The sequence below is a fragment of the Megascapheus bottae genome, chromosome 7 (genome assembly GCF_031878675.1).
Source record: "Megascapheus bottae isolate mThoBot1 chromosome 7, mThoBot2.hap1, whole genome shotgun sequence".
Classification (NCBI taxonomy): Eukaryota; Metazoa; Chordata; class Mammalia; order Rodentia; family Geomyidae; genus Megascapheus; species Megascapheus bottae.
The window spans coordinates 11,702,766-11,719,197 of NC_143515.1; the positions used below are offsets into that span (position 1 = coordinate 11,702,766).

A 16,432-nucleotide genomic window follows, 5' to 3' on the forward strand; every position below is an offset into this window, starting at 1 on the left:
AGCCAAAAAGCCAAAGTATGAGGTACCAAGTTCAAGTTCCAGTCTTGGACCTAAAAATAAAAGTATAGAAGACACACTTTCCTATTTGAAGAGTTAGCTTAGTTTCCCACACTCCAGACAAGGTTGTTTAGATTTGCTTATAATTACCAGGAATTTGATAATTTATTGGGCCCTTATTATATGCTGTGGAAATGCTCTTGGGGTTTGAAATCTGCCTTGATGTTGTTACCTCCTAGATTAGACTCTTACCAATGGACTGATCTGGACAGCTCATTTGAGGTCAAATTAGTGAAGGTCCTATTTTTGGCAAGTCCGGCTTTCTGAGAGGGATTAGGAGACACTTATTTGGTTTTATTGAACATTTCCAGTACATTTTACTCACTAGAGGCTATGAACTATCTGTGCCACCTAATTTGCTGCACTCTGCAACAAAGCAGTGGCTCTTCTAGGCTCTGGAGCTCTTGCCATCACAGATTTAGGGCTGCTGCTTGAGTCAGGAGAAATAGAGATGGTATGGGGCAATGTGAGCAGATAATGCAGTCACTCTTTCCCTCACCCCCTTGAGGACTAGCATCAGACTCCTCCCAGAGGGTCGGGCTCCCTCAGTGTGTGGGACTCAGAACTCAAGTCCTAAAGTGAATAGTCTTGTCATGCAGAGCGCATGGAGTGAAAGGAAATTGGAAGTCCTCAGAAGTTGCCTTAGAATCCAGAGCTCTGGAATCTTCCCTAGGGTCTTCCCCTGCCAACCATTGAAAGGGGCTTTCTCTGAACTTCTAGTATCAGACCACAATGTCTTCTTCCATGAGAAGTGTAAATACCTTAAACGCTTGGAAACAGAATTGCTTTCCCTTAGAAATCTGATCAAATAACTGAGAGGGATTGGGAAGGGGGAAAGGGAGGGGGAGAGGGAGAGGGAAGGGGAGGAGAGATGGGGATGCCTAAAATGGTCATTACACCCAGCCTTTTCATTTATCACCTTGTGGCAAAGCTAGTAAGTAATGGAAAGAGGCCAGTGATGGCTCCACAGAGCAACAGATGCTGCCTCAGCCTTACTGTGAATAGAAGATGAAAGGAGAGGGGAATAGATGCATTTTGAATGCTGCCAGGCTAAGTGAGAAGAGGACTGGTTGGACACTGGATGGAGGTTGGCAGACACCGAAGACAGCTTTCTCTGGGAATACCAATGAGGAGAAAGGATGGGAGTCTCTAAGGAGCTAGGAGGAATCTAAGTTTTCTGAGAATTTTTGCTTTATCTCAAAGACAATTCGAGGCAGAGGCATATTACTGGTCTCAAAGCTTGCCAGAGGCACTCTTGGGGAAGAATTCTTTCTACTCCAGACTTTTCACAAGGACATGTTGGAATGAAATTCCTAGGTTAGGTCTGAGTAGGAGTAAAGACCACTCCAGTCACTAGGCAAAGTGTGTGTGTGTGTGTGTGTGCGTGCGTGTGTGTGTGTGTGTGTGTGTGTGTGTGTGTGTGGAATCCATGCATGCTGTTGGGTGATGGTGAAGGATCTAAGCTCACTGTCCCAGAATTGTGAGGGGCACTCATGAGGGTGGCAGAAACATTCACTCTGGAACAGAGCATGGCCAAGACAATTATCCTTTCTTGAAAGAGTATATACACATATTCAAGAACTTGTCTATTGGTAATTTCAAAGTGATAGCAAACACAAAATATTACCCAGCATACCTAATTCTTGCTGACTTCTAAGAGATACTCTACAAAGAGTGTGTGCATTTCGATTTCTGACTCTTGGGAGGGCAAGCTTAAATTTGGGATGTGGATGGTGATGCTGGATTGCTGCTGCTTCAGCTTCTGGATGGCTCTTTGGCCTCCAGCTCTCCTTGGAACAGTCTAATCCCTAAAACATACATTTAGGGCAAAGAAACAAAGTAAATCACTGGTAATAAATGTTCAGTTCTGTGTCACTGGACATGCATTCAGACAGTTCTGCTCCTGGTTGGATTTAATGCGGTGCTTGAGCTATGTAATAGATGATCATATTCATCCTCGAGCTTTTCAGCTGGGGTACTGATCACATCTAGTAGTCAGCAGCTGTTCGTGCTGCACTTGCTAAAGACAATGGCATGTCACAATGCACAACCTGCTGCCTGCAGATCTGACTGAGATGGAGCTGGAAAGTGCCAAGGGGTCTTGAAGAATCAGACATAAATTCTCTTTATGAAAAAGAAGTTTTTCTCCTGAGGAAAACTGTGCTTAAGAGATAACTAGCCCCACTTGGAGAAGACTGGGAAAAATGAATGTGAAACTTTCCTCCTCTATATCTACACCAAACACCTGAATAACTAACTGTAGGCAAATCCTTTAGTGTGGGCCACCCAGCCAGTGTGGAGAAGAGTGATAGCAAGCACTCCAAGGAGCAATCACCTCTGAATGGTGCCACTTTCTAACAAGCTTTGTAGGAAAACAACAATACCACCACCACCACCACCACCAAGAAAACCCATTAAAGTCACAGGACAAAGGGCTCTTCCTCTGAGTTAAATAGAAATGGTCTCTGGAGGAGAATTTCATTTCCTCTGCCAACCAGCAGGCCTGCTGGATGCTGTGGTGAAGTGCGTATCAGCTGATGTTGGCCCCTCTCCTGCTCCCTGAAAGGAGAATTTTGGTGAGGGATTGCTATCTGCCACCAGCAAAAACTTGGCTTAGTTCCCAAAATGCAGCTCTTTCTATGAATTTTGCAATTTAACAAAGAATATGGTTACACATTTTTGTGTTAATTGTATGTTTGCCCACATTTAATGGGTCGTCTTTTTAATTTTTTGTATAATTGTCTCATTTTACAGATTTCCATATTCAGGGGCCTTAGTCTGAAATTAGGTGTGTCCTATGGCCCTGGGCTGGCTGGACACAGTGAAGCTTATATCAATCTCAGGTGGATTCCTAAGAGGAGCTCCTAAAAAATTTCACAAGCAGCATTGTGAGCTATGCTCAGTGACATTAAAGTCAACTGACCAATTTTGGAAACTGTGGCAGATAAATGTGAAAAAGGCAATTTTTATGTGTTTATATCTACCTATGCTGATGCTTTTTTGCAAATGTTTACACAGAGTGGCAGGATATCACAAGTGAAATTTTCATTGGCTTTTGGTGACAGTAAAATTTTGTTGATATGATAGTAACTTAACTAGTCTAGTCTGCCAAACACACTCTTATGCTGAACATTTATATCTGTTTCTTTGTGACTGACAGTTCAAATATATGATGTTTCCTAAAAAAGATGATATGACAAAGGTATCTTCAATTACAGTTACCATTATGTTTCCATATTGAAAAGGCATCAATATGTCAGCATGATCAAACTTGGTATTTAGCTCAGGTAAAAGATTAATGCAAGATTAAAAATAAACTGTAAACCATTCTTTTTCTACTATGTTGCTGTTAAATTTAATGCATGTAATTACACTCTTTCCTATAATCCTTTAGGGCAAGGCATTTCCTGGTATTAAAAATTTACTTAAAATTTTTGTGGTTAAATTATCATAATAAATATCACTAATTTGTAATTCATCCAGACCAATAAGCCAATATCTTGCATGGTTGTTTGGAGCATAGAAGGTATGGAAAATGATTCTTGGAATGATTTATGTAAAGACTGTCTTGTTCTTGTTTGGCTACACATAACTTTGACAATACACTTCATTTCTCATGGAGGAGAAACTTGATTTTGGAGACTTGCCCCCAAACCTGGTCCTGATTACTGTTTCAACTCCTGTTTATATAATTCTACACAGTTCTGGCAGGATTCAAGAGCACATATCAGGGTGTTGGCTTTTATGAACCTCCTGGGATGTGAATGTCACGTTGATTGGATGAACTCTGGCCACAAATCCCAGACAAGCACAATGACTCTATTTATTCAGACTTGGCTGCCTGAATGCAGATTGACTCTGTGGGTAATAAATTTTCACAGGCCAAGAACTTCAGCATCAACCAAGCTGATCCTGAGAAAAATGTACTTAGGAAAGTGGGTTGTCCTGCAAAATCCTCCTACATTTTGATTCCATGTCTGCATTTCATTCAACTAATTTGCATGGCTACTTATCAACATGCACTGTCAATGGCTTTAGAGGTGCTTTTTAAAAGAAAAAACAGCTCTGCTTTCTGTTCTATGATTTTCATATTAAAAAGAAGGGCAGGGAAACTTTTTTAATTAGGACCAAGAATCACAACAAATCAGAGAAAGGTTGGATAAGTGGGACTGCATTAAAATGCAGAGCTTTTCTATGGCAAAGGACATAGCTAGTAAATTAATTAGGAAGCCTACAGAATGGGAGAAGATCTTCACCAACCATACAATGGACAAAGGTCTCATATCTAAAATATATCAACAGCTCAAAAAATTGAATCACTCCAAAACTAATCTCCAAAGAACAACCATCCTATTAAAAGAGAGTCTTCTCTGAAGAAGAAACAAAACTGGCCTATAGACACATGAAGAAATGCTCAACATCTCTGGTCATAAAAGAAATGCAAATCAAAACAACTCTAAGATTCCACCTCACTCCAGTTAGAATGGCCAGGATCAAGACAACTAATAACAACAGATGCTGGAGGGGATGTGGCCAGGAGGGATCACTACTACACTGTTGGTGGGAGTGCAAACGCATTCAACCACTATGGAAAGCAGTATGGCAGTTCCTCAAAAGACTAAACATAGAGCTCCCCTATGACCCAGCAATTCCACTACTAGGCATTTACCCAATTATACAGAAACAAGGACATACTAAATCCACTAGCACAACGATGTTCATTGTAGCACTATTTACCATAGCAAAGATATGGAACCAAACCAGATATCCCTCAGTTGATGAGTGGATCAACAGGATGTGGTATCTGTACACAATGGAATTCTATGCAGCTGTCAGAAAGAATGACATAGCCCCATTTGTTAGGAAATGGAAAGACTTAGAAAAAATCATATTAAGTGAAGTAAGCCAGACTCAAAGGAACATAGGCTCAATGGTTTCCCTCATTTGTCATAATCAGTAGAAACCTTGGGCTCTCCTAGCAGAGATTTATTTGCAATAGAGCAAAACCTAGATACATAAGGCCATATGGTATGACATTAAATGAAAGGACCTCTAGGATATAAAAACAAAAGCCATATAATGAGTGATTGTTGTCCTTAATGTACTATGTTATCTCTCATTTCTTTTGCTGTCCCTTGGTTATCTCATATTGTTACAGTATCTCACTTTTTTATCTGATATATTGGATATATTTGTATTTGATTATTTGAAATTGGATAGGGAAGGGGGGAAAACAAGATGAGGGGTGGGGGTGGGGGGGAGGGAAATGGGGACCAAGACATGAGAAAGGGTATCAATGTATGTGAATTAATGCACCTTCTATTTGGTGAATGTAATGTAAAACTTCTATTAATTACAATAAAAATATATGAAAAAAAGAAGGGAAAAAATAAAGAGTTCCCATTACGACTAGCAATCTGCTTTTAATAGTATATTCCAATCTACTATAAGTCATACAGTGACCTCTACAGTACAGAGCTGAATTGAGATGAAATTGTTTCTTCTTGTGCCATTTGGTATAAGAAACCAAAGAAAAAACACAACCAGAATTGTGCCTCTGTGCTGAGAGCAGCCTCACCTGTAATCTGACATCTTAGTGCACAGAAGCTTTGGATTCTTATTGACAGACATGATTATTACTCTATGCATTATAAATAAGAAAATAATTGGCTCTTTAGCTTGCAGATTTATGTTAATGACCTAGATATCTATTAAATTAATTTTATGCTCTCCAAATATTGATTGGGGTTTAAAAGGTATCTTTCCTTCAGTGTGCAAGAAGTAAATTAGGTCAGTAGGGTAATTTTCCTCTACAGATTATATCCAATGATTGCTGTCTGTAAAATTAAAATAGTCACTTATAGAGGGTAAACTATGTTCATTTAAAAAGAAAAATGCACTTGTATAATTAAAATGAAAAGACTGCCCAATCTCTGTAGAGAATGTAATTACTGGAAGCTACAGGCATATACATAGCCATTCAATTTGAATCCCTATTCCTTATTCTCCTGAGTTCTTTATTTATCATTTTGGAAATACTGCTTGCAGTTGACATTATCTTGGCTGCTGCTCACTCTAAAGTCTTAATCATGGGTCCCTTATGCCTTAGTTATAATGATTTCATCTAGATATTTGCCGTCTATGCTCCCAAGCTCTCACTGACTTGAGAGGTGGCACTTTTCTTTTTGGCCAGACAGAAGGCGGGTAATACAGTTCATCCCTATTTCAAATTCATTACAAAATTCCTTTCAGGCTGAGTTCCTTCAGGAACCATTTCATTTTTTCAGTCTTCTAATTCTTTTACAAGAGGCACTGTTGGCCTCTGAAATTATTAAACCAGGAGTTACAAAAAAAGGGATCAAACAAATCTGCTACATGAATCACAATCTTTCATTTGTCCAAACAAGAAAGCCAATTATCCAATCTTTTGTACTATATCTAGTTTGAACCTCATCAGGTATAAGTCTTGTAGTAGCAACCACAAGACAATATTTCTATTTCAGTGCTACTGGCAAATTTCCACAATTAAAATTTGGTTATCCTTGACAGGGAAGACAGGGGACATACTCATATTCTTGGTACTGGAGGCTCTTACGTGAGAAAACTTATGAAAATTTGTAAATTCAATACCACTTAGTATAAGCACTTGTAAGAAACAACTATAGATACTTCTATGTAGGATAGATGCCACTCTCTCAAATAAAGAAGTTATTTGTACATGAGCCTGTCCAATTTATGATGTTGGCTGTTTTGGTCATATCTTTGATGTTTGAATGGAACTAATTAAAATATTATAGTGTCCAGTAAAAGGAGTAAAAGTAGGGCAAAGGTCATTCTTGGTTCGGGATGCTAGACAATAGGAAGACTCCCAATTCAGCAGAACACTGGGGATTTGCTCTTGCACTCAGTCAACAAACAATATTTCTGCTGTGCCAGACACTGTTTCTGCTTCAAGGAACTCCAGATTAGGTGGTAGAGATAGAAATTCAAAAAAGAGTAAGCTTATAACATCAACATTATGATTAGATCTAGGGAAAAGATGAACATTTTTATGAGCAGGACAAACCAAGGGTGTCCCCAAGGAAGTAAAATTATGCTGCATCTCTAAGATGTACAGGTGTTAGCCAGGCAAAACTAGAGGTAGCAAGGCCTGTGGAAGCATCGAGGCAATTGAGCCTGATTTGGTGGAAGAGCTGAAAATCCATGTGGCATGTGGGAGATGGGCTAGGAAAGAGCACGAAGCAAAGGAGAGGATGTGGACAAAGCCAGACTATATTGGGTAGTGCTGGCCATTCTGTGAGCTCTGGATTTTATGCCAGGTGGAAGGAAGCCCATTTAAGATTTTAACAAGAGATGACTTGATTTGATTCGTACTTTTAAAGATCACTGAAGATAGACTATATTCTAAAGGGCAGGGAACAGCCAAAATTTAGTTTATACCACATTGGTTTAAGCTAGTCAGGATGGAAAAGAGGTGTATGGACTAATACTTAATTTTGGAGGTTGGATTCACAGGATATAGAGGTGACATGAATACTTGAGGGAGGTATAGGAAGTCACTGAAAATGAATCCTAGGCTTGAATAGGTGGGCATTGGGCAGTACAAACAGAACAAACAGAAGGTGAACTTATTTGTGCATCTAAGTAGAAGACATGGCAAAGACCAAAAATTCAGCTTGGCACAGACTGAATTTAAATTGCTTGTCAGCCAGCAAGTAGTTCAGAGAAAGTTGGGAACTGAGGCTATAACTTTAGAAATTGCCAATACATAAAAATGAAAGGCCATGAAAAGGGATGAGAACAGGAGAAAAAAATCAGAACTAAAAATTGAAAGATTTTGGCACCGAAGACTGGGTAGAGAATGAGGAGTGAGCAAAATGTCTTGGGAAGGACAGCCAGAGCAGCGGGAACACACCAGAGGTATGGTGTCTAACATTGCCAAAGAGTGGTAAGCAAGAATTTTAGGGGTTGTAAGACTTCTAGTAAGACAAGAAACTTCTCAGGGCTATTCCATTTGACTCAGTGGAGGTTGATGGTAAGTGGAGAAGAACATTTCTGATGGAGGGATAGGGCATGGAGGAAGCACAAAAACAAGTCCCCAAGAAACATGGGAAATGAGATGATTTTGGCAGGAGCAAGGCAGCATCCTCTTGTATTAAGAGGAAGAAGGATGAATGAAGATGAAAGCAGTTGTCTGGATGCCGCAATGGAAAGATTAGTATTACTTATTAAAAGTCAGTCAGCCATGGTATTCACGAGGGAGAATAAGATATAAAATAAGGTTCTAATTGTTCATGCAAAAAGTTAGGAATCTAGATAGTGAAAGTGCTTGTTATTTACTATTAACAAGTGATAGAGATAATTACAGGATGACAAGGGGAAAGAACTTGCAAAATGACAGCATTAGTGAATTTCCATGATTATATAATACAATACCTACAGTAGCCACTAAAAAAGCGATACATACAATGGCATTATAGATAAATCAGCACTGAATTCTTTAAAATACTCAAGGAACATAGAGAAAAGTAGAAAAAAGTAAAATGGACAATAAATAAATCAAAATAAATAGGAGAGTAGCAGTCTTAGACCTCAATATATCAAAAATTATATTAAACACAAATATTTGCATCAAAACCCAGTTGGTAAGAGTAGATAAAGTGAATTGACTACATTTTGTTTTGCGGTCTATAAGAAAATCACTTCAGGTATAATAATCACATAGGTAGGTCAGAAGTGAAAATGAAGAAAGGTATATTATATAAGCGTTCATCAAAAGAGAATAATACCAATGCTAGATAAAAGTTTTCAGATTAAAAAAAATGACAAGAAATAGAGTGAGGCATTCCACAAACAATCTATCAAGACTTAGAAATGTAAATACATATGTATGTACACAATAACAAAGCTGATAGAATAGACATAGAAACCCACAACTAATCAGAGACTTCAAAAACAACTTCTAACAAAAGCCATATAAATGAGTGATTGTCCTTAATGTACTATGTTATCTCTCATTTCTTTTGCTGTCCCTTGGTTATCTCATATTGTTACAGTATTTCACTTTGTTATCTGATATATTGGATAGATGCATATTTGGTTATTTGAAATTGGATAGGAAAGGGGGGAAAACAAGATGAGGGTGGGGGTGGGGAGGGAGGGAAATGGGAACCAAGACATGAGAAAGGGTATCAATGTATGTGAAGTAATGCACCTTCTATTTGGCGAATGTAATGTAACCCTTCTATTAATTACAATAAAAATTATATAAAAAAACAACTTCTAAACAACTGATAGTTAGACAGCAATTCAGAAAATATATACAATAATTCAACAACAGTAAAAGGATATAATTAATCTTTATGTAATGTTTTCCCCATTCTTTCAGGTACTCATAAAACATGCCAATATGGATCATATTTTGGGCCATAAAAACTTATCAGGTTTAAATGAACTGAAATTATACAGAGAATGTTCTCTTATCTACAGAACTAAACTAGAAACCAATAAAAGTGAGATTAAAGTAAATCTCTGAACAATATATTTTGAAACGATCCACAAGTCAAAGAAGTCTCATTGAATTGAATGCCATTGAAAACACACCATATTGGGATACATAGGACAAAGCTAAGTGAAATATACAGCACTAAATGCTTATATTATAAATGAGGGCAGGGGAGCAGGAGTTTGGCCTAGTGGTAGAGTGTTTGCCTAGCATGCATGATGACCTGGGTTTGGTACCAGATATATATACATACAAAAAGCTGGAAGTGGTGCTGTGGCTCAAATGGTAGAGTGCTGGCCTTGAAAAAGCCCAAGGCCAGTGCTCAGACCCTGAGTTCAAGCCCCAGGACTGGCCAAAAAAAATGAGGGCAAGTCTTTTATCAATAATGTTAGTTTCCTCAATAAACTAGAAAAAGGGGAAAATATGTACCCAATAAAATAGAAAAAGCAAAAGATATACATAAAACAAACATTATGAGGGGAATAATAAATATGAGAAAAATAATAAAAACAAATCAATGAAGCTGAAAAGAAATAGAAACGCTACATGGAGAATATCAATGAAACAAAAAAGATAGTTGAAAACTGGAGAACAAAAATAAAGAAAGAAAAATGATGAGAACTAAGGAATGAAACAGGGGCTGTTACTTAGTTCTGCATGAATCAGATGGACTACTGCAACAAACATAAGAACTGCTTTCCAGAGTGGTTGTACATTCCCACCAGCAGTGCAGAAGGGTTCCTCTTTCTCCACATCCCGTCAGCATTTGTTGTAGTCTGAATTCAGAATATTGGCCATTCTGATTGGGGCAAGGTGGTATCTCATAGTTGTTTTTATTTGCATTTCCTTTATGACCATGGATGATGAGCATTTCTTTGCCATTTTTACCTCTTCCTCTGATAAGTCTCTCTTTAGCTATCTTGCCCATTTAGTGATTGATTTGTTGGGTTTGGGGGGATTAGTTTCTTAAGTTCCCTGTATATACTGGATATTAAGCTTTTGTCTGATGTACTGTTGATATCTTTTCCCAGTTGGTTGGCTGTTTTTCTATTTTAGTAGCCACGCAGAAACTTTTTATTTTTAGGTAGCCCAATTTCTCTGGGGCTCTGTTCAGGAAGTTTCTGCCTTTGTCTATGAGTTCCAGTGAGTAACAGCACTATTCTAACAGGCTTTTTTCTTTTTATGAATCAATAAGCTGTACATGTAGGGTATGTTCACTTTTCTCTATGCTACATTCAAATATAAATTGCTAATTGATATTACTTATTCTCTATAAACAAAGTTATCTCTCCCTCCCTTCCTTCCTTCCTTCCTTCCTTCCTTCCTTCCTTCCTTCCTTCCTTCCTTCCTTCCTTCCTTCCTTCCTCTCTCCCGGCCTCCTTCTCTCTTTTCTTTTCTTTCTTTCCTTCTCTTTCTTTCTTTCTTTCTTTCTTTCTTTCTTTCTTTCTTTCTTTCTTTCTTTCTTTCTTTCTTTCTTTCTTTCTCCCTCTCTCTCTTTCTTTCTCTCTTTCTTTTCTTTTATTTGTTCTTCCTTCTCAACAGGTCTCACTATATTGCTCAGGCTGGTTTTGAACTTCTGGTCTCAGATGTTCTTCCTGCCTTAGCTTTCCCAAGAAGCTGAATCTACAGGTGAGTGCTACAGTGCGCAAGCAATTTTCATAAATAATAAAAAGCATGTAACAGAAGAAAACCTTTTGGATCTAGTGATATGGAGATATTGAGTGACCACAGGTCTGAGGTTGTGGCAGGCTTGAGGAACTAACATCAATTCCATTTTCACAAGTAAAGTGATACAGCACAAAACAGTGGCCAGGCTGGGCCAATCTTAAAAAACTACTGTAGCAGTGCAAGGACTTAAACCCTGAAGCAGAACTGCTGTGTTCTTCACTAAACTAGGCTGCCAAGAGTGCAGTGGCAATGAGGACAAAGAGGATCGTTCAAACAGAGTCTTAGGATCTCCACACAAGTAAACAGGTACAGCAAACCAAAACCCTTGGCAACATCACCCCACCATAGCCATACAGGCAAGATGGACCAATATTCACAAAGACAAGCAAGTGCAATGCAAGAAAAGGTTAAGGACCTTAGTTTTCTATGTTTAGTCAAAGAAATATACCATATGTTTCTGAAAGATTTTGGGTAAAGGACAAACAAACTCTGCTTATACCTGGAAATATTATTTAGGATAAATTTCCAATCATCTCACAATAGCAGAGAAGTGAGCATGTATTGTATGTACAGGCTACATTATTTTATGGGAAATATTATTTTGTTTTGAAGGAGAAAATAATATTTTTTCTTTTTTTTTTTGCCAGTCCTGGGCTTGAGCTCAGGGCCTGAGCACTGTCCTTGGACTTTCTCAAGGCTAGAGCTCTACCACTTGAGCCTCAGCACCACTTCTGGCTTTTTTCTATGTATGTGGTGCCGAGGAATTGAACCTGGGTCTTTGTGCATGCTAGGCAAGCACTCTACCACTAGGTCAAACTCCCGGCCCTTGAAGGAGAAAAGAATCTTTTATAAAATTAGGGAAACTATGATTTTGTGAATAGGTCAGGGTATAATTATTGGCCAAAGCAGGACAATTTAATAGAATTACTACTGAATAATTAAGCTACTATATTCAAAACTACTGTTTGGACTCTTAAATTTTGAGACCAGGATTATATCATAAACATCATTCACTGTCAATTCTTTTTATTGCAAAAATAAAAGACATACACACATAGAGATTAAGTATAAGAGTAAAGGGAAGGGAAGGGGGAAAACAAGATGACTGGGAGGGGGTGTGGGAGGGAAAGGGGGCCAAAAACTCGAGAAGAGTATCAGTGTTCGAGAAGTAATGTAGCCACTACCTGATGAATGTTACTGTAACTCCTCTATACATAACCCCAACAACAAAAAAAAGACTAAAGGACCAGGGATGTATATTTACAATACAATAAGGTAATGGCTACAAGTTGAAAGGAAGTACCTAATAAAGTAACCTAATGAACTGAAAGTCTTTAATGATTTAGAGATGTGTATAGTACATTATAGATAATGAACCTTTTAGATTAAGTTGTTATCGGAAGTAGCTCAAGAAATAATTTCAAAAATGAAGAAATGTTTGTTCTATGAAATAGTCGTAAATCCTCTTTTTTATTATATCACTCATATGTGACACAATTGAATTCACAAGGGTACCTATCTAAAGCCTTCCCAATAGGATAAAACACAGAGAGATGAAATCATTTGCGTTTAGTCTCATAAATGAGGACATAAAGTTAGGAGGGAAATTGTTTTACCTTTCTGGGACTGCCAGTTGTGGGTATCTGACTGCCTGATACAGATGTTTAGAAACAAAAGAATTGAAAACCCTCTGGGTTTTCTCTACTTGCTAATCTAGTTTCTAGAGTCGACAAGCCATTTCAGTACTGTATGGTATCTTTTTGCTTCTCTCACAAGGAAGGGACCCTTTCTGTGACCCCACTACCATATTCTGCTAACAAACATCTCCTGAAATTTTTCCTTTGGTTTTTATTTCACCTCTGCTCACCCCCCCCACCATAATCATTTGTATTTGCAAGTCTAGACAGAAAATCACCAATACAACATGTCATGATACCTGTGTATTAAGTTTGTTATTCCAAAATAAAGTGATAATATGTACTTTGAATGTCATGTAAAAATGACCCTGTAGGGCTGGGAGTTTGGCCTAGTGGTAAGGGTGCTTGCCTAGCATGCACAAAGAACGGGGTTCGATTCCTCAGCACCCCACATACATAGAAAAAGCCAGAAGTGATGCTGTGGCTTAAGTGGTAGAGTGCTAGTCTTGGGAAAGCCCAGGGACAGTGCTTAGGCCCTGAGCTCAAGCCACAGGACTGGCAAAAAAAAAATGACCCTCCCCCTTCTCCCCCCCACCGTATTGTCCTTCTACCTACTCTGTTTATCTGCACTTGAAAAATACAATATAGGGGATGAGAAAAAGGAATGAGAAATGTAGGAAAATCTGTTTTCAGTGTTTTAAAACAAAATTCTTCCCTTAAAACAAAATTCTTCCCTGAAATGTAGAAGGGAGAGTGATGAATGTTAAGTGCATATTTTTCACCTTAACTGACTGATCAGAAGAGTATTTATAACCCTTGACTGATGTCCCTAGCTGATAAATCAACATGAGGGAGAACATTTCGAGCACATTTATCATTTAGGACAAACAGCTTTGGCTAAGCATGATTATTTTTTATTCATCATTTTAGCTCACCTCTACATTTTCTCCTCTTAGTGTTAATGATATCTGTATAAAGCTTCTTAATATTTAATATTACAGCTTGTCTACTGCATGCTGATGAGGTTAAGGTCACATTTGATTTCTAAAGGCCATTTTGCGAATGAGTGAGTAAGTGAGAGAGCAAGAGAGAGACAAAGAGAGAGAAAGAGAGAGAGACCGAGAGAATATTTCTATTTATGAGGAAGCCTGATACTAGTTAGCTTCCTTGTAAATATCATTGCTGATGTCTGTGTCATTAAAAATAATTACAGAATTACATCTTTAAGGGAAATGTATCAAGACACTGGCCCAAATCCATAGAAAAGACATGATTAGAAGAACCAAGTAGAGCTTCATAAGGCAACACAATTCAGAATCCACCAATCACACCCACTCCTGTCCAGCAGGTCAGTGACATCTGTACTTCATGCAAAGGACAGCCAGGTGCAAGAAAATCTTACCTGTTCACTCTCTTCTTCATCACTACTTAGCTTAAGATCATCTTCTAGCATTCTGAAAGAAGAAACAAAGAGGTACATATAGTTGGCAGATTCAAAATAATTCAGCTTCAGAAACAATCACTTTTTATAGCAGCAACATTTCAGTAGTAAGTTTCTTTAATTTCCTATTCTTTTCTTTCCATTTTAAGTGCTTATCCTTTAATGCACTTAATGGCAGATGTTTGAATCATGAAAATGATTAAGGCTCAGGAATAGTCTTAAGATGTGATAGGGAACCTCTAGAGTATGCTTTTATAGATGGAAGAGAGTCTTTTCTGTGGAACATTTGAATCTCACAATTACTTGTTTAGAGTTTTCCATGTCCCATGGCCTGCCTAGGGGACAGTCATAGTAAAGAAAGTGACAGGACAAGCAGAACTCCTCTGAGAACCATGAAGCAAGTAATAAGCTCTGAGCAATGACAGCTGCTTGGATTTCCATTAGTGTGAGGGCTGGAGCGGGCTGTTTCCTGAAGATCTGCTAAGTAGAGTCCCCCTACAAGGCTAGGAGGGTAAGTCTGAAGTGACTCAAGGCCACCTACCGTGAAGTTCCTTGGATAAGTACTGATTGATAGAGGCAGTGAGCTCACAAAAGATAAGAGTAAAACAAAGAAAGGCTACTAACCCTACAATGTCTGAGGAGGAGAATTTTATTAACAGCATTGTTGAGTACTTCTTTATAGAATAGCAAATTTCAGATTAATCTATGCTTTTAAAAAATCTTGTTCTGAAGCACATTCTATGAAAATGTTCCATACCAGCATTGCTGCTGGGGAATGCAGGGCTAGGTCTAACTTTGCATGGCCTGCTGCTGAGGCAGACATGAAGCTGAAGGTTGCTGAGACCTTGTGCTTAAACATCTTACTGTCCGGCTCCCAGTTCACTTCCAAAGACTGTCCTTCTAAATGTCCTTAGTTTTCTTTAGTGGCCAATTACAGGCCTTTCCTTAGTAGGTGCCTCTGAAAACTTTTATAGTGCAAGGAATTTCTGGAGTCAGCTGGGGATAAGGAACTAGCAGGGCTGAGCAGGGACCCAGGTCTGCTTCAGTTGTCTGCATCTGAAGCAAGTTACTTAGCACTGTACCCCCACACACAACCCCCCACACCCCATCTGCCCTATCGTCACTTCCCCAGTTGTCTTTCTGGACAGGCTTGAAGAGCTAATCCTGCTTTAAATCCTGCAAGGCTACAAAAATAAATTTTCTCCTTCCATCTTACTGTAGAAAAAGTCCTCTGTTTGTAGCTGAGAATACAACTAAGACATTTCTAAGTCATTCTTGGCCTGCAACTGAAGCTATTACCATTAGGACATCAAATCTGCTTCCTCATAGGGTATTACTATCCTTTCAGTGTGGACAAGTATCATACAATTTATTCTTTAAACCCCAAGAAAAGCTAGGCAGCAGCAGCAACAGCAGCAGCAGAGACTACAGAGCCTTGCCTCCATTACTCTGCACATCTGGCAGATCATTTATTTCCTTCGCCTCACAAGCATACACACTGGCTTCAAGCAGAAGAAACATTTTGGTGATTTATTAGAGCACTGTTTGATAGAACACAGGGGAGAAGTCTGCTTTGCTTTTTTTTTTTTTTGCCCTTGAGTGCTGAGTGACAAGCATAGTGACAGCACTAAAGGCAACGTCAGATTGTTGGCTGGACAGAGGCATACCTTTCTGATAATAAGACCAGAGAAGGAGACAATTTCTTGCCTCTATTCCTTACTCCCTCTTTTTTCATTTATTTTAATGTATAGCAGAGTTATTGTTATATTCTCCAGATGAAAAATACATTACTTCTCACACATTGATACCCCTTCTCATGTTTTTGTCCCCATTTCCCTCCCCTCACTCCCTCCCCTCATTTTTTCTCCTCTTATTTCAAATAAATAAATCTATAATATACCAGGTAAAAAGGTAGATACTGTAACAATATGAGATTAACCAAAGGGCAACACAAGAGAAGAGAAAAAGCATAGTATATTAAGAACAACAGTTACTTATAATTAAGCTCTTGTTTCCATGTCCTGGAGGTCCATTAATTTGGCCTTATCCTATATGGCTTTATGTATCTAGAGTTTGAGTTATTGTAATCCTCTGCTAGGAGAGTCCTAGGTATGTACTAATTAT

At 38.4% G+C, this 16,432-nt stretch overlaps 1 protein-coding gene across 2 annotated transcripts in view; it reads right to left on the reverse strand.

Moving 5' to 3' along the window:
* The window catches only part of Aff3 (ALF transcription elongation factor 3), a 539,479-nt gene that overhangs the window by 85,783 nt on the left and 437,264 nt on the right, over positions 1-16,432 (reverse strand). For both annotated transcript variants that reach the window (XM_090336509.1, XM_090336510.1), the window contains one exon: positions 14,270-14,321. In XM_090336509.1, coding sequence (XP_090192635.1) covers positions 14,270-14,321 — 52 coding nt within the window. The remainder of the gene's footprint in view (positions 1-14,269; positions 14,322-16,432) is intronic.